The sequence below is a fragment of the Syzygium oleosum genome, unplaced genomic scaffold, assembly GCF_021117445.2.
Source record: "Syzygium oleosum isolate NSW1041296 unplaced genomic scaffold, Sole_v2.1 Sole_v2.02, whole genome shotgun sequence".
Lineage (NCBI taxonomy): Eukaryota > Viridiplantae > Streptophyta > Magnoliopsida > Myrtales > Myrtaceae > Syzygium > Syzygium oleosum.
This window is the reverse complement of record NW_026607486.1, coordinates 22,205,477-22,228,428: the sequence shown is the minus strand read 5'-3', so window position 1 is coordinate 22,228,428 and position 22,952 is coordinate 22,205,477. Positions and strand designations below refer to the sequence as shown.

The window sequence follows — 22,952 nt, the reverse complement described above, 5'->3', positions numbered from 1 at the left end:
TACATCTTGAAAATATTTGCTTTGGTACATGCTGACGAAAAATATAATAGAGGATTAGTGGCTATAGCGAAAATGTAGTGTATGACAGTCGAAAGTTTAGAGGCAAATGTATACTACCCCACAAAATTTGGTGGAGTTTTTAAGTAATATACCCCAAAAAATACATGAATGGCCACATATGCACTATGCAGGGGAATGCCATGTCAAAATCTCGGAAGAGAAAGTAACACCAAATGATCGAAAGACGATGTTGAGCAAATTGAATGAAAATAGGGCTGTGCAATCGAAAAGAATAGAATCATATACATAAAAATTAGACTTAAAACTATAATTAAGTGCTAGTTAAAGCCCAAATATGCAAATTTATCACGGTGATGCGTTCTCCCTGAATCTTTTGACATGGTCTTTCCAAAAAGTCTTTTCAAAAGTCTTCTATGTGTTTTGCTACTTTAATGCCATTATTTTTCTTGTCCATTCAACAAAAATTTGTCGATCCTTTTATGGAAAATGAAACCTAAACCTAATATTCTAGTTACAAGAAACCTTGTTTGTCAATCATATTAACCTGCAACACCTACTCAAATGCAAGAAGTCGTGTTGGAGCACTTGGCTTCATATCTGCAGAGATTGCTAAAACAGCCTTATGCTTGCCGAAGGGTGACCCTCTCGACCTCGTGAACACCCATGGTTTAACCGGTTATATCAAACCCGAACAACGTAAGCTCTCCAAAACATGCCTCGCTTGTCACCTTATAGAAAGATCAAGAATCGCCCATTTTCTCCAACACCCCCCACAACATTTAATGCACATGAGAAGAAGAAGGGCTTTTGTTTTGGATCCTTTACCGCTTCAGGTGCATGCTGGGAAAATTGTCAAATCAGTCATAAACCTATTGTACGGCGGCCAATTCAGTCCTAAACCTTTTAATTTTGTCAATTCAGTCCTAAACCTTTCTAATTCTTGCCAATTCAGTCCTTACGACCAATTTTGGCCGGCCGGCGCCGGCCGTCCGGCCAACGCTGACGTGGCAATTTTTTATTATTTTTTTTCAATTTTTTTAATCTTTTTTAATCTTTTTTTTTTCTGATTTCTTTCTCTGGCCGGTCCGGCGACCGGCGGCCGGCCAAAGGGGAGGGCCGGCGAGGTCGACCTCGCCGGCCTCGCTGCTGCTGAGGCGAGGCCGACCTCGCCGTCGCCTGGTTCGCGACGGCGATCTGGGCGAGGCTCGACCTCGCCATCGCGACCCAGGCGACGGCGAGGTCGGCCTCGCCGCTGCTGGGCCTCGCCTCGCCCAGCAGCGGCGAGGCCGACCTCGCCGACGCCTTGACTTTCCATCATTGCCCTTTGAGGGCTTGAAAACCCCCTCAACAACAGGACAGTTTAGCATCTTCTGTGAAGGCAAAACCGGCACCTTTTCACCAGTTGATACTTTACAATCGTTTAAATCCACTGCAAAAACCTTTTGTGGATCGAAATCAACATTACCCGCCGTTGAGCCGGACGGATAGTACGTTCCACTCTGCTCCTTCGGGTCTTTACTCCAAACGCCCACGTAGAAACTCCCATCTGCCCATCTACAAGTCCCATTTCCTCTAGGCAAACCGTCTTCCCATAACCCATCATACCGGTTTCCATTACTCCAAATCATCGTGCCAGTTCCACTGATCACCCCATTTTTCCATTGTCCAACAAAATGGTTACCATTCATCCATCGGTACCTCCCATGACCATGCTGCAACCCGCGGTGCCATTCTCCTTCATAACCATCCCCATTGGCATAACTCTTGGTCCCTTGTCCATGTTTCAAGTTCATGGTCCAAGAACCTCTATAAGTATCCCCTGAGGGACCTGTGTAAGTCCCTTTACCATCCATATACCCATTCTTGAAATCACCCTCATAAGTGGCTCCACTAGGCCAACAAAATTTCCCTTTCCCATTGGTGTTGCCTTTGTGCCACTCGCCAACATACATACACCCGTCAGTCCATAGGTACTTCCCGTGACCGTGGGGGAGGTTATCGGCCCACTGGCCAGTGTAGAAGTCGCCGTTGGAGAGGAGTTTCTCGGCATGATAGACCTCGCCGGAGCCGGCATTGTCGCCGTCCTCCTCCTCCTCCTCGTCGACGTGCGCCGCGGACATCACGGCAAAAATGCTGTTTGCCCTTCTTTTGTTAGCAGCAGCAGCTTGTGATTTGCGCACCGTTAATTCCCAGGCCTTGACAATGCCAACATATTCTTTGCTCATTTCTCTTGTCTATCCAGCAAGAGAGAGGAAAGGCACTCTCCGTTTCACGTTCTTTCTTCCCCGTCGCCCCCACCCATCGGCACCCAGATCAAGATCAAGCTCTCTCTCCCCTGTCGTCGCTATTCAAGACCGAGAAACCATTTCAAGAACGAGCTCGGAACAGGGGGACGGCAATCTTGAACAAGATCGACGTCGCGGGCAGGGGAAGGGAAAGAGGACAAGACGCGAAAGAAAAAAGAAGATATCTGTTTTATTGCCCTTCTGGAACGAAGCTGTGAGATTTGAACAACAAAACGATGAAAATGTCGGAGTGACGACGGCAAAGCAAAAGTTCGGATTGTACCATGACCCACCTACGTATGTCTGGCTTTTCCTCTGTTCTTCCGAGAAATTTGTTTTCTTTTCTTCTTCTTCTCTCTCTCTCTTCTCTTTTCTTTGTGTTTTCTTGAAATATTTCTTGAAGGGTTGCGTTCGGGACAAGAGAGAGATTCAAAGAGCAGAGGGTTGGTTCTTGATTCCGGATTTGGCTCGCAAAAAGACCACTTACAGGCCAACCATTTGGAAGGAGGAGAGGCGTGGTGGTGGAGATTGTTGAATATATGTCTCGAGTTTAAGTCCGAAGCGAAAATTTAAATATTCCGAATTGATAATTTGCGGACGTCCGAAATCGAGCAAAAGGAAATATTGGAAATTTGCTTTCCTAATATGCAAGAGTTGCCAGCAAACAAAAGAAAAGGAAAATAGAATGAATATTTTATTCTTTCCTAATTTTAGTGGGAGTCACAGTCTGGCAAAGAAAGACGAAATAGGAAAGTCCAAACTTGGACTTGTTGACCGCATGGAATCCCTTTCCAAGCTTGAGTCGGCCACTGTACGTTTACTTCTTGGGCATACATATATATATTCTTGAACTTGGCCGCAAGAAGAACAAGTCTTGATGCGCCATTGTTGATAAAGAAGTCTCGAAGCGCCGTGGTTGACGTGAAGACATTCGTGAGTGCTTGGCGGTGGGTGTTTCCATAGATTCTCATTCGTGAATTACATCCAAGAAGAATTAGTGTTCAAGCGTAAATCTTGTGATAAGATTTGTGTATAATTCTTCCGCGAGATTGAGAGATTATTTCGTGAGGAATTGTGGGGCTAAACACTGTGTGAGTTATTGGGTGTAATTGGGGCTTGGGAAACACCGAGATGTTTGAGTGACTCGAGTGTGGTTGTAATCTCCGTTGTATCGCTTGATCTATAGTAAAATTCCGTTCTGCTTCTCCCCGTGGACGTAGGTCACTATGACCGAACCACGTAAATCTGGTGTCCGATTTATTTTCTTATTCTGTCAATTTTATTGTTCGATCGCTTGGCTTCCGCAACAGAGATGATGTTTTTGCCATTTTTAGTGTCTCGTCGCCATTGACCCCTCTCTCATTTCTTTAATTTCTTTCCCTTTTCTTTGAATATCTTATAAAGCATCGTTTTGGTGCTATGCGATTGCATTATTCTTTTATTTTCTTCTCTTAATTTTCTGGCTCAGTGATTTGATGTTTCAGACCACCCCCCAGTCGCGTTCTTATGATTAGTCACATTTCTAGTCATGGCCCTTGATTTCTCCCAATGAATTTCAATAAGGAAATGATTTCATAGGCTCAATTCACGAGAGTTGAGCGTGCAATCTTATGTATGCATTCCCTATTCGATACATACGTGAGCGAGATAACTTATGTGTATTCGTGGAAATTTGTCGAATAGAAAAATTCGATTATCCGAGTCACCGAACAAAACCAAAGGTGTCGGGCAATTTTCAATCTCGACTAAAAAAAATTGAAAAAAAAGATTAAAAAATTGAAAAAAAAAATAAAAAAATTGCCACGTCAGCGTTGACTGGACGGCCGGCGCTGGCCGGTCAAAATTGGCCGGAAGGACTGAATTGGCAAGAATTAGAAAGGTTTATGACTGAATTGGCAAAATTAAAAGGTTTAGGACTGAATTGGCCGCCGTACAATAGGTTTAGGACTGATTTGATAATTACCCCGGTGCATGCTCACCTCAGTTCAAGAACTCATGCGAGGCTGTTTCAAGCTGATGGTACATAGCCATGTTATCCACCAAAAAGCTGCAGACTTGAGAGAGTGACCTCACCAATGAGGCCCTGTTCCAGAGGTGAGGGTCCACTCCCATGTTGGGTGTCTGCTCCTTCTGCGAACGAGATGTGGGGCTACCGCCAGGCAAAGTCCGGAGGGCGCTTTCACACTTTTACACCCGCCAGTTGAAGACCGAGCAACGATTCGGATAGAACCCACATGCCCTTTTGTGGATCTGGTCTCTGGTCTGAAACACCTTTTGCCGTCACGGATAAGGTTCTTTTTGGCTATTTAGGTATGACATCTTGGACTTTTGTTCGTTTTTGGCGAGGAAAAACGGGAGCCAGGAACAAAAAGGGCCGAGACAACCGCGCTTACTTTCAGAGAGGATGGTATCTGCCCCCATCAACGAGCCGACAGCTGATGGCTGTTGGTCACGACTACTACCAAAAAGCTCCCATGTGGGTTCGGATGGAATATGCCCTCTTCAGATATCGCATCATTTATCATCTTGCAAGGGAAAATTCTTCTTGTTACTTTCAAGTCACATCATCCTGCAATGCACATTTTTGCATGATACCCCATCCCCCAACTTAATTTCCAGTGATCGACAACAATAATAAGTGAGTGCAACTCGGGACTCATGCGAGCCAAATGCATGCGAATCATGACATCCGGTGGGCCTCACAAGACGCCTACAACGATCTGATAGCTCGCATGCCGTTAAGTTCGCATGAACAGGGTGCTCGCAAATGTCGCTCTGTTTCACGATCCGAGAGAAATAGCGCACTTCTCTCCCTTTCTTTCTCCCATACTTGTAATCCTTGACACATTTATACAAATCAAACGATTCTATTTACAACTTTCAGCCTTCCTATAACCTTATATTCTCCCCAAGTTCTTTCTGAAGGCAAGAGTCAAAGCTGGGCTTTTTCACGAGTGAAGAATTCTATAAGCTAAGTAACTATTTACCGCGAGCATTTCCTTGTCCCGAGTGCAAAAAAGGAAGGAAAAAAGAAACATGGAGAGGTTAACGTAGAGCCACCACTTCTGACTTAGGATGCCATTTCGGTTCGGTGCATCCTGATCACGTTGGTCGGCACAAATCTATAAGACGTGCATGGACTAATCAAAAGCATAGAAAGACATTCAGCTCAAAACGTCAAATTCACTTGAAGAAAGACACCCTCCTTGGAAAATAATTAAAGTTAAACGTTTCTTGGAAGACCAAACAAAAGGGCAAATAAAAGAAAAAAGAAAAATAATTTTGGAGAGTATAAAGCTTTTGATTTCCCCTGTATTTAGTGGAAACCCATTTCTACGATCTTATACGAACTAAAGAACGTACAAGTCTATACAATAAGAAAAGACAAATGACTACAGAACAAACCAAAGAAGAGCTTAGCCCAAAGCGGTTTCAGCCGTTGATTCTGATATTTATTATTGCATCAAGTCGATTTCTTAGCGTATTCTTAACTAGTTTATACGTGTATCTTTCTCATTTGTACTTGTCAGGCCGAAAAGTGGAGAGCCTCTTATACGTATATATGAAAACGATGCATGAAAATTGAGGAACCGCAAAGACCGGGACGTGCATGTGCTCATGAACGTGGTAGGACCATCACCCAAATCTCCTTTTGTTTTCGAGTGGACCCTCGGATCATCTATTTTATGCACAAGACGCCCAGAACAAGAACAAGAAAGTTGACTAAATAATTCCAAGAAATGTTTAGCCTCGGGTCTTGTAAGATGAGAGCACCCGCACGAAGCCAATCATGACTACTAATCTCCTTTTAAAATCAGAATTAAAATCTATTATTGGGTGTGCTCTCGAAATCAGCCACGTATCCCTCTTGCGATTCTTTTTAAATTACATGCCGTGACGCGAACGGATTTTGCGTGGATTTGGAGGTTAATTAGGGTTTGTTCTCTACGCATGGGGTTGGTCATTAAGACATCAAGAACGATCATCAAATGAGCTCGACGAAAGCAAGATTTTATCAGAATAAAATTATGGATCGGTTCTTGACGTCGCGATCAACAGTGTCCGAGGCTCTTGTCCCTTCTTCTTCTTCTTTTTTGCTCTTTTTTTTTTTTGTCTTTGTGGGGTGTGTGTGTGTCTCATCTTTAATTCCGAAATATGGTTGGTGAACGAGAGATTTTTGAATATTTTTTATATCGATGTCGACGTTGGGGGTTGGTTCCACTAACAGTTATGGTGGGCACATCAAGCTGATCTTGATCTTGCCATGTTTTGAATTTTTTCACACAAATGGAACCCAGGGCAGAAAAAAGAAAAGAAAGAAAAGGGGGTGTGGGAATTTCAATGAATTTGACTTGGGATTTTCTCATTTTCTTCACTTTTGACTCGCAATAGGAAGGACATTACCGTAGCTGTTCATACATCGAATCAACGAATTCTTCGAAAAGTAACACGACAAAATCTAGAGCAGGGTCGTTTGATTACCAATTTACCTGGTTCCCACTTCCCGGTACGTACGTTGGTAGGCTCAATTTGACTTTAGCCGTTGTGAGCATTGGACTTTGTAGCATTCGGAGTCTCGAGTCTCCCCCAAATGTGAAACCGAGTCCCGGTAGATTTGCACAGAACTTTCTGTTTTACGCACCAGAAAGGATGGTAACCCACTGGGTATTTGGATCTAAGAAAGAAAATCGTTAATTTCTCAAATGGCAATCTATCAAGCCTGATCAGCGTTAGTGATTCACGAACCCTTTCGGAAAAAAACAAAAGGACAAGCATTGTCTTTCCTATTGGCGATCCATCGACTAGCTAGCGCCGTCTCAAATTTCGTTCGCTAGATACGGAATTCTCAAGAACATACCGATTGCCAATAGCCGCGCCAGGACTCGTTTAATCTTTACCATCGAGCCGAGTTTCTACATGCTCCAATGTCAATGCACAGGATGAAGTTTTTCCTCGATCTACCTTGGAGCATGGGTTGTGCCATGCACATAATTTCTTGCTGTCGCCATTTGTCTGCTCCGCACATAGCCCAAAAGTTGGACTTCAAGAGAAGACAAACCGCCCCAAATGGACGCCTCAAATCGCTGCTCATTTGCAGCAAGTCCCAGACCAAAAAACCCAAAGACTCAACGAAGGTCAATAAACAAAACGATTTGACTTCACGACAACACGCAGGAGGAGCAGGAGCCATCTTAACGTGAATGTCGCGAGAATATTCAAAAGGAAAATACAAAGAGAAAGAAGAAGAAGGGGCAGAAGAGGAGGATGACGAAGGAATGGAAACGGTCGAAGGGGGAGGAGCGCATGTGCAGGTGGGTCCGGTTAGGGTTCGGCAGTTTGGAACATTTGCATGTGCTCTTCCAACCTCTGTAAACCACCTTAAAAACGACCCCCCATTTGTCTCTTCTCCTCCTCCTTCTTCGTTTGGTTTACTTGCATGTTTTTCCTTTTCTCTTTCTTTGGAATTTTGGGGCAATCCATGTTCTTTTTATTTAATTATCGATTCTGCAAACAGTCGCGCACCCCACGTCAAAGTCCTATATAAAGGAAGAGAGCTTTGTGTAACAGAGCACACCCACCAAGCCTCCGAGCAACAAAGACCCCTCTAATCCCTCTCTTTCCCTCCCTCTTTGCAATTCTAGTTTGAAGTAGCGAAGAGAGGCAATGGCGGTCGCGACGCCCTCGGCATTCTCCCTCCTCGCATCAGTGGTCATCGGTTTGTGCCTCCGAGTCGCTTATGCTGACTATGGCGGGTGGCAAAACGCTCACGCCACCTTCTACGGGGGTGGTGATGCGTCCGGCACGATGGGTACGTCTGTTTTACAAGTTCACCCGCCCCTCACTTATCTTCGCTATTTAAATCAACTAATCAAGGAAGATAAATTGTCTTGTCCTAAGGGTGGTTATGATGAATTTACGATTGCACCCGCGCCTCCTCCTAAATCGACTTGTGCATGGGAAAACTTTCATCAAAGTGTGATGATAGTTGCATCTTAGTCCACTGTAGTAAATTCATTTTTTCTTCTGTTTATGCAGGCGGTGCTTGTGGGTATGGCAACTTGTATAGCCAAGGCTACGGGACCAACACTGCGGCCCTCAGCACCGCTCTGTTCAACGACGGCCTGAGCTGCGGGTCCTGCTACGAGATGAAGTGCAACGACGACCCGCAGTGGTGCCTCCCCGGGACCATCACCGTCACCGCCACCAACTTCTGCCCCCCGAACAATGCCCTCGCCAACAACAACGGTGGCTGGTGCAACCCCCCGCTCCAGCACTTCGATATGGCCGAGCCCGCATTCCTCCAGATCGCCCAGTACCGAGCCGGGATCGTCCCCATTTCCTTCAGACGGTAACGCAACTCGAACCGAGCACTTCCCTACCCTTCGAAATCAATCAACCAATCGCAAAACATTCAGAAGTTGAAAATATGCTGACTTATACGTATGGTCATGGGCGTTGATGCTGCAGGGTCCCATGTGCGAAGAAAGGAGGCGTAAGGTTCACGATCAACGGCCACTCCTACTTCAATCTGGTGCTGATCTCGAACGTGGCCGGAGCGGGAGACGTGCGCTCGGTGTCGATCAAGGGCTCGAAGACCGGGTGGCAAACCATGTCCAGGAACTGGGGCCAGAACTGGCAGAGCAATTCCTACCTCGACGGCCAGTCCCTCTCCTTCCAAGTCACCACCAGCGACGGCAAGACCATCACCAGCAACAACGTCGTGCCCTCCAACTGGCAATTCGGCCAGACTTTTGAAGGGGGCCAATTCTGAAAAACCAAGAACCTTGGTATCCAAAATGGGAAGTTGGGTGGAACGGAGCAGGGTTAGGAGAAAGGAAATTGAATGTTTTGGGCCAATTTGGGCCGTCTATTGCTGAGGTGGCTTTCGAGCACCCGCTAGGCATTTAATTATATATATCACATGATATATGTATACATAATAGATATATAGAAGAAGTGCTTGTGAGTTTGTACTTGTAGAGACCAGGGATCAAAATCAAGAAAAGAACAGAGTGGCATTCTCGGTTGCCCTTTGGGGACTGAGTAAAGAAAGATCCATGGACATCATTGTGAGGGTCTGCTGATTGTAATTCCCCCAAGTTGGTTTTTGGACTTGGACAACTTTTTTTTATAATATCTACTTGGGATTGATGATTGATTTGATTGTTGTTTCTGGGTAAAGATGGAAATCTTCATTTACTATGGCCATCCTGCTCCTGCTCTTCCTTTCTTTAGCCCAGAATTACGCCAAAAGATTTGTGCGGAGAAAATGGTGAAATGAAGGAGTCGGTGCAGGCTCGACTCTCGAAACAAGTGAAGTGTCCTGACTGAACGGAAAAATATTCGGTGGCTTCAAATCACCATGTTATTGACATACGTGGTATATATATAATCCTATTTGGATATATAAAAAATGTGACACATGTTCAAGTGACATGAAAATTAAAAGACGAAAAGATGAAAACCCTGCAGGCTTGTCGGCATGTCCTCTCTCTCCTTTTTGCATCTTCTCCCTGCTCTCTCTTTCTGTCTTTTTATTTCAAATTTCGCTCTAATCACCTCAAGCCTATCTCTCCGCTCTGTCTCGCAAAGTCTGACCACCGCCTCTGGACAACCAATATATAATCTTGGCGTCAAGAGAATCACCAATTTCGTGCACCTCTCGATGACGAACTTTTCTAGTACGAATCCTTTCGCTTCTTAGATCTTTTAATTTAGCTTATATCACACCCCGTCTTAAAGTCTCTTCAAATTGGATTATCCAAGTTAACGTGAGAGCGTCACACACGCCGAAATATCCCGCTCGAGGAAATGGGTTAAGATTGTTTCTTCTTATTTTGTGGATTCTTGATTGTTAATCTGATGGACAAAATACATGGTTCTTCCTGAGCCGCCAAGATGAGTTCCTTTGTTCTGCGCACCACCAAGTCTATATTATGGTCTCAGGTTGGTAAAAAGTACACTATTTCTCGAGCAAACCCTACTCCTCCAACGCGTGATATTGGATAAGTTAGTAATTCTAATCTCCCCTTAATGGATAGAGATAAAACCCATTTCGTAACTAATAACATCGATGGTATATCATTAATTCGATATACCACCTTGGTTCCAGCTAGGTAACCGTTTTTTTTTTCAACATGAATACTCTTCTATAGAAGATGGTAGTGCATGACAGCTGGATAGCTCTCTCATTTATGAAATCAAATTTCACGTTAGTCGTGTTAATAAGGGTCTCTCGTGAACTTAAATTCGCAATAATCAAAGCTTCAAAACATTGACTTCACATGTACTAATCTGCCTACACAAACTACAAGTTCTTCTCAACGGATTGCTCAACAAGTATATACTCGAATCTCTCGTAAACAAAACCACAAAACCCATTTCACATTTTGTCTTGTCTTAGGTGACACGTGTCATACTCGCTGAGTCAACTCGCTGAGTGGCCACGGGTTGACTCGCTGCCGCGGCCCAACCCTCTCCGAGTCTGCCGCTGCTGCCCCCCTCATTTCATTCTCGCTCCTGAAGATCAGCTCTCCACAGAAAGAGGAAGCTCCGATGGCTCTCCGCGCGCTGCTGACCAGAAAAACCCTAGCCTCCGCCCCGCGCCTCGGCGGCGCCGCCGCCGCGGCGAGCTTCCGCGGCCTCCAGACCTCCTCCCTCCCCGACCTCCCCTACGACTACGGCGCGCTCCAGCCGGCCATCAGCGGCGAGATCATGCAGCTGCACCACCAGAAGCACCACCAGGCCTACGTCACCAACTACAACAAGGCGCTCGAGCAGCTCCACGACGCCATGGGCAAGGGCGACGCGCCGGCCGTCGTCAAGCTGCAGAGCGCCATCAAGTTCAATGGCGGAGGTTCGGTTCTCTTCTGTTTTGCCCTGTTCCGTCTGGGATTTAGTTTTTGTTGTTTGCTTTCTCTAAGAGTGGAACTTCGACACGATGTGGAAGTGAGCGTGAAATTCGATCGAGCATTCTCTTGTCTAACACGGACTCGACGACGAGTGTTCAGATTGTTCTTATATGTTGCCTGCCGTTGCATAGAAAAAGGACCTTAATGAATTTTCAGAGGCAAATTTGTTGAGGAGGTGCTTCACTTCTCATTTGGAGTCAACAATCCTTGGTGATTCAAAGGGTTTACTGGAGCAATGATGAGGGCTAGGCAGAGCTGTTAAGGTTGCAGTCACGGTAACGGAACGCAATTAGCTTATAGTCTTATTTGTCAGCGAAACATATGAACAAGGAAAAATGCTTTCCACTTTGTTCTATTTAAGGTTAATGGACTGAAGGAAGGCGTTATTTGTGATCAAAGCTTCTTGTGATTCAATGAAATTGAGAATGAAAGGTGGTCGAGAATTCAACTCATGGACAATTGAATATAGTAAGCGGTACATGTCAAAGATCAGCTATTCGTTGTGAGGAAACTTGTAGTGTATATAAAGTGACTAATCTGGCTTTGCCAGCACTCAGTGAGATAAATCTACTGTCTGCAGTTGTGGCTCGTGTCAAGTCCTTGATGGGTTAGCTGCCCTCTAGAGCCAAAGTTCCTGGTTTTTTAGTATTTGTCTGCCATAGCTCGCCAATGTCTGATTGGTTGTCGATAGCTTTTTCCATATTGATGTGAATGGTGCGTTGGTGCTCCTGATAAACCATAGTACTATAGAATGTACAGAGTGACAAGTTTTGGATCTATATGGCACTAGTGAGGATGGGTGGCATTCAAATGTGACCACATTCAGATTGTGTCGTGCCTACTAACTAGAAGGAAAATTTTGTTGAGGGTTGTCTTTCCATCCTGAAGACAGTTGCTTGGATTAGTCACTGTATCGGTAGGTTTCATTTGTTATCATATTCTTATTGCAGTTGCTACCAACTAAATGAAAGGGGAAAAGAGGTGGAATTAGGGTTTCTGAGTTTTGTTTTGTTTCATATGAATAATTTACAGCATGTGATGAACAAGTGTGAAATGTTGTATCAGATATTATCAATTCATTTTTAAGTAAGCTTCATAGGCATTGTGGTGGTAGTTCACGCAGTTTTGCAATGGCATGTTGAACCACGCCTGTGATTGAACTTTCTTACAGAACTTCATCACATTTGAAACATGCTTCGCTTAGGTTTATTGTTTGAAAACAATTTGCAGAAATTTTTTGTTTCTTTTAAGAGCACTGATGGCCACACCGGCCCTTCTGTTACCTCTTCTTGTTTTATAAATCATCCAACAATCTTAAATTTTCTTTTTACTCTCTATGTGCATATTAAACTTTTAAAGATTAGCTTTTGCTGCTTAGCCCGTTATTATCCGTTTGATTTTACTCCTCTTACGATTTTGTGGATGTAACCTATGTTCAGGTCATGTTAATCACTCAATATTCTGGAAAAATCTTGCTCCAATTCAGGTAAATGCATGTTTGACAAATTTTGATCCATGCGGTTGCTTTATGACTCTCTGACCTCATATGTTGGGTAATGTAGGAAGGAGGTGGTGAGCCACCAAAAGGGTCCCTCGGTTGGGCCATCGACGATCATTTTCAATCTTTAGACGCGCTCGTTCAGAAAATGAATGCAGAAGGTGCTGCTTTACAGGGCTCTGGATGGGTGGTAAAGTTCTCATTTTGTAGTTGTAAATCCTGCTTTATTTGCTTTGCATGTTCTTTTAGTACTTACTAATCCAATTGATGTCCCGTTTGCCAAGCTAATTCACTTCTTTGGCACTTTCTTAACTATGCAGTGGCTTGGTGTGGACAAAGAGCTGAAGAAGTTGGTGGTTGAAACCACATCCAATCAGGTTATCTCCATCACTTTTTAATTCCCAAATGTTTCGTTAACTTTATTGGAAGCTACTTGATTTTTATGGATTCATCTTCATTCTCCCTAGCATTGTAAGATTTGTGTGGGTCCCAGATATCTGTGGTTGTTTTCTCATCACTGAGGTCTTGGAAGATGAGGTTCACTATGAATGTATGCCTTTTGCAGACTAAGGAGCAATGGCCTCTGTAACAACATTACAGGCTTGTAGACAATTATTTGATTTCTGTGCAAGCCATGTTCTTAATACTGTTAAAACAGGGAATGCGCTATAATAGGTTGAATCTTTAATTAACATGAACTTCTATTCTTCTACTACTAGATTTCCATGGAGAATGATGATTTGTTTTCCTTCCTGAACTCTGTAACATGACATTATAGTCACACAATTGCCCACTAAGATGCTCAACTTTGTTAGATTTGCAGGCATTCACTTACTCGCTACGATTTATCTAATACTGCTATGATTGCAAACGTCTAATAACAAGTTGAGAGGAAGTTGAATATGATCCCTCAAGCAACTTGTTGGCTTACTAGGAGGGAGAAAATATGAAATTTTTTTTTAAAGGGAAATCACTTGGATTCTGTTATGAAATTGTGGCGGTCTAGACACCCAAGTCTTGATGTAGATGAATTACTGGATTAGTACTCCATCTTGTGTATATAACAGTGTATGCAGGTAGGCCCCCCTGGGGGTGCTGTTTTGAGTGAAATCTGTTCTATTGATAACAATGGGTTAAACAATTTGCTATGTTTTAACAGGATCCGTTGGTGACCAAGGGACCAAGTTTAATTCCTTTGATTGGCATAGATGTGTGGGAGCATGCATATTATTTGCAGGTATGTCTTCACTTCTAGGTGCTCTGGATTTGACACATATCATTACCATGGAACTCTTTCATTTGTTTGGACATTGTAGTCTGTTTAATTATCCTGCTACTCTTCATACTTCCATGAAATATCGAACTTTATTGTGACTTGTGATATGTTGTAAGCATTTATTGAGCATGAGAAAGCTGAAGTTGCGAATTTTTTTGGATAGTTACGTGTGCATGACCGTATGAGGGATTCACTAAGTTGTTTATGACTAATGACTGTAGCAAGTGAAATATCTACACGTATTTCTGATGGAGTTATATGTTAAGGACATGGAGAGGGAAAGGGGAAGAGGAGGGAGGGAGGGAGGGGGGTGGGGGTGTGGTGGTGTGTTGAAGGTTTTCAGCTTATTGGACAGCCGGGTCTTAGTATGTGACCTGATATACAAGGAATGAGAAGTGGGTGAAAGCATGCTTAATAGCAGTTATAGTGGCGAGATGAAACATTGTAATTACATGTCACCTGTAGTCATATGGAACTTTTCGGACCCTATTGTGTTGGAAATGGCAAATTCAGTTATTGCAATTGTATCTCTGATGCTTGTTCGTGCCGGTACTAGTTCACTTTTTCTTGGGGATCTCCTCTTTTATGGTACTCGTTCGTGCCAGTACTTGTTCACTTTTTCTTGGGGGTCTACTCTTTTATGGTACTCGTACTCGATTCGACCAGTGGCATTATTTAGACATTCTTGATGCCTCCTTTGTTTCTTTCTGCAGTACAAGAATGTGAGACCAGATTACCTGAAGAACATATGGAAAGTCATTAACTGGAAATATGCCAGTGAAGTGTATGAGAAAGAATGCCCTTGAACTCTTCTTCCATTCCCAAAATCGTTGATGGAAATCTGGGAGGGAGCTCACTGAGTTGTCCCGTCGATTCGGCCAAAAAAAAATAGTATGACGCAATGTTGGGTCCCGGAAGATGTTTTCATTTGCAAATATGTATCCTTGACCATGGAATAAGTTGAACTGATGTGAATTCTCACGGTTTCTCTGTTTTGGAACCTTGTATTTCTGCCCTGTTCTTAAAATGGGTGACCGTAAACCTTTGTGTTCATCAGGTCTCATGAATTATGAAGAAGTTTTGTGATGCAGCTTGGTGTAGGCTACTCGAACGTTAGGATCGGGAGAGTGACTTGCACACGTGGAACAGGACGAACAGTAATTACAGTCCTGCGCAAACTCTGGAAAATGGATGCAACTTCGTCTATACAGATCGGAATGACCTGATTCTAAAGCCAAATGAACAAAGACTTCTGGATTAACAATTTCTCTGTTTTGAGTTTTCTCAAATAAGCACTGTAGGAAGGACGGAATCGGGGTCAAAGTGGATGGATGTAAATGGACAGAACAGAGGAAAAGATAGAACTTCGTTGGTTGCTCTTCCGAGCCTCCAAGGAAGTGTGGATAGGGCACCGATTCTTCTAGATCGATTACTGCAACTCTTTAAGGATGCATATTTGAAAACCTCCGACTCTTCAAGGACGGAATGAAAACTCTTTTAGGTTTTCAAGGGGGTATGAACTCTTCAAAGTTCAAGATAATTGCTTGATGCAAAATTTTCATTAATCAAATTCGTCTACCATTTACAGAAATTTGATGGCCTTTTAGCCAAAGAAAGAAAAGCAAACGCATGGGAAAATACTAAAGTCCAAACCTAGAAACTAGAAAGCATTAAAGAACATAGAAACTAGAAAATATTAAAAATCATCGAAACTAGAAAACATTAAAGATCATAGAAACTAGAAGCTATTAAGAGCGAAGCATTTTCCAGCATCTTCATGGTTATCCCAAGGTGTCTCCTCAAGCGTTTTGTGTTCTTCGATGCAAATTCATCGAATTGGCAACTTTCGACAAGAGGCTCTTGAATGCGGGTTCATCGAATCGGCAACTTTCGATGAGCTTGAATGCGAGCTATTCTTCTTGGTCGAGTGAGCTGATCTCCAATGCGGATTGCATCATTTTGGCTCTTCCATATGTCTTCAGTAGGGCAATTGCATAACGTCTTACTTGTTGGTGAAAAACAAACTCCAGACTATCCGTTAATTTCCCCCAAAAAGAAATGGAATTGTCAATTATTACGACAAATCTGAAATATCATATAACTTTCGGAAAATAATGGAAAATTACATGTGAATTTGTATATCCATGTTTGGATGTTTTAGGAAGTTTTTGTGTATTTTGCATTGAATAAAAAGTCAATTTAAAAGTTTAAAAAATAAAAGGGTAAATGACACAAATAGCCTTTGAATTTTAGTCGAATGTGCAATATGGTTTCTGAACTTTAAATTTGTTCAATGTGGTCCCTGAACTTCAACTTAATGTGCAATGTCGTCTCCGAACTTTTAATTTGCTCAATATGATCTATGGACTTTCGGTACATGTTTTATTTAGTTCCTCGACTGTATAAAAATGGTTAACACGTATCAAAAGTTCAAGAACCACATGAACAATTAAAAATTTAGAGACGATATTGCAAATTGAGTTAAAGTTCAGGGACTACATTGAACAAATTTAAAGTTCATAGACCATATTGCACATTCGGTCAAAGTTTAAAGATCATTTGTGTCATTACCCCAAAAGAAAAAGCATTCGAAACGGATAATTATGAGATATTTCAATGGGGGATTTGGTTAAAGGCCAATTATTATGTTAATATCGCCAAAAATCTCCAATTGTGAGCATATATATTTTCCCTTATTCTCTCTATTCTACATTTTACTTCATTTTTTGGGGGGAATTAGGGTGCGAATGGTAACCATTTTGCTCCAGAAATTAAATTCTTGCCAGAAATTGATTTATGGAGGAGAAATCTGTTTGGTAAAACATGACTAATTCTGCTCTAGAAATTGATTTCTGGAACAGAAATCTGTTTTGATTTGTTGATTTTTTTTGCACCTAAAAAAATTTAAATTTTACTCAAAGTGGGTGGCCACATGTATTATAAGCCATTTTATAAAGTTTTGAAATTTTTGATTTTTTTAAAATTTTTTTTGGGCACCTAAAAAAATTTAAATTTCACTCAAAGTGAGTGGCCACATGTATTCTAAGCCATTTTGTGAATTTTTATATTTTTTTTTATATTTTTGGGCACCTCAAAAAATTTAAATTTTACTCAAAGTGGGTGGCTACAGATATTCTAAGCCATTCTGTGAAGTTTTGAAATTTTTTATTTTTTATTTATTTTTTTGGGCACCTCAAAAAATTTAAATTTCACTCAAAGTATGTGGCCAAATGTATTTTAAGCTATTTTGTGAAGTTTTGAAAATTTTTATTTTATTATTATTTTTATTTTTTTTTGGCACCTCAAAAAATTTAAATTTCACTCAAAGTAGGTGCACGTATTTTAAGCCATTTTGTGAAGTTTTGAAATTTTTGATTTTTTTGGCACCTCAAAAATTTAAATTTCACTCAAAGTGGTGCTACCGTGTGTTTTAAGCTATTCTGTGAAGTTTTGAAATTTTTGATTTTTGATTTTTTAAAAAAAATTCACCAAATTTCATATTTTCCCGAAATCTGACTTTTTTTTATTTTATGGAAATTTTTATGAATTTTTCTAGAATTTTTCAATTTTTATGCATTTTCTGAAAAAAAAAATTGTGAGAAAATAGGGAGAATGCGTTCCGGAATCAAGAAAATACAAAAAGTAGCTTCTCTTTTTCTTGCCAAAAACTCATTCCGGAATAAAAAATGCATTCTGAAATCAAGTATTTTTAACAAACGCATTTTTATTCTAGAATGCAAAAATTGCTCCAGAATGTATTCCGGAAATTTTTTAACAAACGCCATTCTGTTCCAGAATGCATTCCGGAACAGAATTTTTATTCCGGAATGCATTCCATGCGCACCTTTAGGGTTTTTCCCTCTTTCTTTTTATTCCAGAATTTTTACTAGCTTCGGTTTTCTCTCTCTTTTTCGGTTTTTCCCTTCTTTCTTTCCACGGAGGGCAAATCTGACAATTCGCAACGGCGTTAGGGTTTTGCACTCGCGTGCATATAAAAGCGAAAGGGCTCCCCTCGGCACAAACGCTCCGCTGAGATAAACAAACCCCAAACCCTAGGGAGAACGAGCCGGCGAAGCCAGAGCTTCGAGATCCTCCGTCCAGGCGGCCGCAGCTCGCGAAATGGTACGATTCGCAGAGTCCGTCGCCGTCTCCTACATCTCGGAGAGGCGTCTGCATTCGCCGTGCGCGCTTTTTGCTGACGATTCCCTCTCTCTCTCTGTGTGAACGCAGACTTTCAAGCGCAGGAACGGAGGCCGCAACAAGCACGGCCGCGGCCACGTCAAGTTCATCCGCTGCTCCAACTGCGGCAAGTGCTGCCCTAAGGTAATCGACGCTCCATCGACTGCGATGCGTTCGATCTGTCTCCGCTGCTGCTGCTGCTTCTGCTTTCTGCATCGGATAACATGAACTATCCATTCGCTCGCTAGTTTTTGTTTATTCGAGTAGCTGAATCCGTGCGATTTCGTATAAGTTCATAGCTGAATCCTGTGAGCTGGATATAGCTCGGTCATAGTTCGATTGTGTTTCTGTTTGCGGAATTTGTATCCGGTGTTTCTCGTACTATCGTTTTGGATGGTTTCGCTTAGATCCGTAGGTGGTTTAGATAATGAGGTATGAAGGATGTGTTTGTTTCTCGATTTTGTTTGTTATTCACTTGTGTTGTGGATTTGTTGTGAATCTAGGATAAGGCAATCAAGAGGTTTCTCGTGAGGAACATTGTCGAGCAAGCTGCTGTCAGGGATGTCCAAGAAGCTTGTGTCTATGACAGTAATCGCTTGCTCCTCTTGCTACTTCTTATTGAAATTCTGTTGGGATTTGCCTTTTTTATGCATGGTTTTCTCTAAACGAAATGCGGCATTCTCTTGTAGATTATACTCTTCCGAAGCTGTATGCGAAGATGCAGTATTGTGTGTCGTGTGCCATCCACTCCCATGTTGTGAGGGTTCGATCTCGCACGAATAGGAGAAACCGTCAGCCTCCGCAGCGCTTCATCAGACGTCGTGTATGCTCTCCAATACTGTTTACTGCTATTCGCATTGATCTTTTCTTTTTCTGATGCATTGTGTATCTCGTGCTGTTTTCCTAGTTTTAGTTTGAATGTCATTCGCTTCGCCTTCATCTCTTGCATTGTTTCTTTCCTGTACCTTGCAAGTACTGCTAGCTTTTATTTTTGCCTTTCTGTTGTTTAGTCTAGTCTGTTGACTGATAGTTTAGACTAGTCTCTTCGGAGACGTCCGATAAAATTGGAACAACACCGAACAGAGCTTAGTCTGTTGGCTGGTAGGAGGATATGATCTTGTCCTTGAATAATCTATGAGGTGCTAATAGATTTTTCTCTTGCCCTTCTTCATCAAAACATGAAATATTTCAACATGGACCTTTTGTTTATCGTTCAAATGATTCTTTTATTTTTTCTAAAAACTAGTCTCCAAGGGTCATGAAATCCAAATTCTATTATCTTATTGTTTGCCTAGCCCATAGCTTTTTCCTTGGAAATACCTATTCCATATGTATTATATATTGGGGACAATGTATTTTGTGTCTGAAGGAAGGTTTTACAGCATTTGATTGGTTTATACGCGCCATTTATCAATACTCTTGATTATTGACGATCTTCTCCGGTGCTTATGCTGCTATATAAAAGTTGTCTTTGGTAATATTTATCCTATGGAGTGTTCTTTAGTTTTAAGCTTGGTAGATAATAGGCCTTTATGGCAAGATGATATTATAGTACGTTTCTGTTTTGATAACTTGACATCTCCATCAATTCTTCAATTGTACATGATTTTCTGTACACCAACAGTCTTTTTGGCCAAAAATGTAAATGAAAATTTGTTTGCTCGATAATTTTCTCTTTCTTGCTTGATTTTTTTTTTTTGGCAAATATAATAGGCCTATTGGACTGATTTGGTGTTTTGTTGTGTTTGCCTATAGTAATGCCTCTGGTATGCTGGGTTTTTTCATAATGAGATTGTCTTACGCAGGACGATGCGCCAAAACCTGGTCAGCCTGGTCAGGCACCTCGTGTTGGAGGCGCCCCTCCCCCTCGGGCCTGAGGCAAAAACCGAACCTACTCTTGCAGAATGCCATGTGCTCTTGATTGCTTGCATGACTTTTTAGGACAAATTCTTTTTTCTTTGTTTGAAAGTTTTGATGTTGGATTGGGGCTACCCGTCTGTACTGCATGAGGATTATATTCCTCTTCTTCCAAGTCCTTGTTCGGATTCTAGATACCTTTTTTAATCAATGTGAGCATCTAGACCAGGGAATTAGTCTAAAATACATAGTGTAGGCGACTATACCTTTGCCCTACAAGGGAATTTGAGATGCATCTGAATTGGGGGCATGCATGGCCAGCCTTGAATCGGGTAAGCCCGCGTCACATTCATAAAATCGTCGCCATTCGGTGCTCGATTACCATCCGATGAAGTCAAACAGGGGCCATATAGTCGGTCTGGGCGATTGCGTTGCCGAGGCCTTACAGATAAGATTAAACGAGTTAGTTTTTGGCTGGGCTGGGCCAATACATGTCTTTCCAAAAGTTAAGTGACTGGGCTTTAAGTGGGCTCTTTCTTTTTGTTCCTTTTTTGGGTGTTGCCACAACAAGCACGTAAAGATAAAAATGATCAGCATTTCAAAGCTGCTTTGGGGCTCTAAAGTCCCTTAAGCAAATGTAAAGTTGTTCGGCAAATTTTTTGATAAGCTTTGACAATATGCAAAGCTTTCCAATGGCTTTTTGCTGAATGGAGTCTATGAGGAGCCTTGGGAAGTTGCATTTTCAGAATGCAATCGAGCACTGTTCATCATCTTCCAAGCAACTGGTCCGGCGGCCGGCCACCGCCGCCTGAGAGCTAGCGCCTCGGCGACTGCCGCCTAGGGGTTGCGCGACCCCGGCGACCATCGCCTAGGGTTGCCGGACCTCAGGCGTCGCTTGGGTCGCGCGACCCCCAGGCGGCAGTTGCTTGGGGGTCACGTGACCCCCAGGCGACCACCGCCTGAGGTCGCGTGACCCTAAGCGGTGGTCGCTAAGGTCGTGCGACGCCGCCTGGAGTCCTCGGACCATTGGCCGACTCGCCTGAGGTCACGCGACTTCAGGCTGCCTCGCCTGAGGTCAGGCGATGCTTGCTAGCGACCAGATCTGGCCGGTGGCGGTGGTGGTCGGTTGGCCAGTTTTTTTTTTTTTTTTTTAAATATCAACAAAAGTCTTTTACAAATAATTATTATCAAACTGTATTTTGACCAAAGTTGCTTTCAACTGTGATTTTAAATACACATTACCAAACACTACTTGCATTTTGAAAAACCCTTTTAGCTCAAAGGCCTTTGCATTTTGCCAAAGGCATTCCCCCCAAGCCGAACCAAACAGGCCCGAAGGCGAGAAGAACGCAACATAGTGCAAGGGATGTTGTGGTAACCATCCTCGACAGCAATCGCCAAGCACCATTGATCCAGTGATCACGTTCTTAAATTGTCTTTCACGATACCACGGGTTCTAGCGTGTCGTGACAAATCTTAGACCGGCTTGTTCTACTGCTCTCTGATGATGAGCCGGCGAGGCCACATCGGCAGGGTGCGGGATCTCCGGACCCCTGTCCGGGTGGCAAGAGTCCCGTAAGTGTAACCCTATACAATAATGCGTATGACAAGGAGTCAACTAGATGTTGCCCCTTCCCCTAAACTGTTCGGCCCATTAGACAAAGCTGTCTCCGTAGGATCATGTCTTGGGTTCTTGCAGTGCGCTGGGTCAGCGACACGTGAAGGCAGGAGATTGCCCCGGGCTCATGGGCCGTCTCACGGCGTTCGACGCTCTCTCGGAGTAGTAGTCGACATGCCCCGGAGATTGCCCCGGGCTCATGGGCCGTCTCACGGCATTCGACGCTCTCTCGAAGTAGTAGTTGACAGGGCGACGTTGATTGGATAAGGGACCCCTCTCAGGCATCACAAGGGATGTGAAATCTGGTCATTACAACTAGGGAAATTATTAGATTTATTCGTGGAGCCAAACGTGTGGCTTTGACTTTCGACATAAATAATGCCCTTCTAAAAATGGTTTAATCTGTTCCATGTCTTCACGCCTCACGAACTTTAGCCAGATTACTTCTCTCATCTCGGTACAAATCCACTCCATCTCTTTCTCCCACGCTCAAGCTCGCTCACTGTCGCAATCGCGCAAGTAAGGTATCGTAGACATTAAGGATTTCCCCTGATTGGGTCCACATTGACCCAATTTAGGCCAAATTCGACCCATGGGCCTTAAATGGGTCTTTAACTGGACTTAACTAATGGCCTTTTTGGCCCATTAAGGATGGTCCCTGTTTGGGCCTAAATTAAAATAATCGGCCCATGGGCCTCAACGTGGGCTTACACAATGTACCTTTGCGACCCATAAAAGGGCCCTGTTTTGGACTTCGCGGCCCTATTCCGGCCCATGAGAAAAAAACCTTATCTTCTCAATATGAATAGGCCCTGTTTGGCCTATGTTGGGCCAATTTGGGCCCAAAAGTTATTGGTCCATGGGCCTAAAACGGGCCTCGGCCTGGGCTTAAATAATACCTTTTCGCTCGATAAGATGGGCCCGTTTTGGACTTCATGGATCCCTTTGGCCTAAAATAGCCTGGTTATGGACTTGAATGGTGTTCCCTTTCGACCCATCATGGATGGGCCCAATTTTGGCCTTAATGGGCCCAATTTAAACCTAAATCAACCGACAAATGGGCCTCAAAATAACCTTAAATGATGTGCCTTTCTGGCCCATTTAGGATGGGACCCAAATAACCATCCCATGGGCGTTCTACGTGGGCCTTTACCTATTAAGATCTACTGCCGAATAGATAGGTCCAGGGCCTCTAAAGGCCCAGTAAAGGTCAAGCTCATGGGCCAGCTATTGGCTCTCCGTGGACCAATATCTTGGGGTCATGGCCTACTTCTGGTTTCATTGGTCAAGGCCCTAAATTCCCAAA

The 22,952-nt window shown here is 43.0% G+C and overlaps 3 protein-coding genes across 3 annotated transcripts; all 3 read left to right on the top strand.

Moving 5' to 3' along the window:
* Window positions 1-7,886: 7,886 nt before the first annotated feature.
* LOC115684825 (expansin-A2-like) lies at window positions 7,887-9,146 on the top strand. Its single transcript, XM_030609706.2, has 3 exons — window positions 7,887-8,115; window positions 8,343-8,655; window positions 8,775-9,146. Exons 1-3 carry the CDS (start codon window positions 7,971-7,973, stop codon window positions 9,076-9,078), a joined length of 762 nt encoding a protein of 253 aa, XP_030465566.1. The 5' UTR covers window positions 7,887-7,970; the 3' UTR covers window positions 9,079-9,146.
* A 1,637-nt stretch (window positions 9,147-10,783) lies between these two features.
* Window positions 10,784-15,082, top strand: LOC115684826 (superoxide dismutase [Mn], mitochondrial-like). The gene is made up of 6 exons (XM_030609707.2): window positions 10,784-11,163; window positions 12,658-12,704; window positions 12,781-12,906; window positions 13,037-13,093; window positions 13,876-13,953; window positions 14,706-15,082. Exons 1-6 carry the CDS (start codon window positions 10,863-10,865, stop codon window positions 14,796-14,798), a joined length of 702 nt encoding a protein of 233 aa, XP_030465567.1. The 5' UTR covers window positions 10,784-10,862; the 3' UTR covers window positions 14,799-15,082.
* A 2,896-nt stretch (window positions 15,083-17,978) lies between these two features.
* LOC115684946 (40S ribosomal protein S26-3-like) lies at window positions 17,979-20,203 on the top strand. The gene is made up of 5 exons (XM_030609911.2): window positions 17,979-18,114; window positions 18,223-18,315; window positions 18,675-18,759; window positions 18,861-18,994; window positions 19,977-20,203. The coding sequence occupies exons 1-5, from the start codon at window positions 18,112-18,114 to the stop codon at window positions 20,046-20,048; spliced, it is 387 nt and encodes a 128-aa protein (XP_030465771.1). The 5' UTR covers window positions 17,979-18,111; the 3' UTR covers window positions 20,049-20,203.
* The last annotated feature ends 2,749 nt before the right edge of the window (window positions 20,204-22,952 follow it).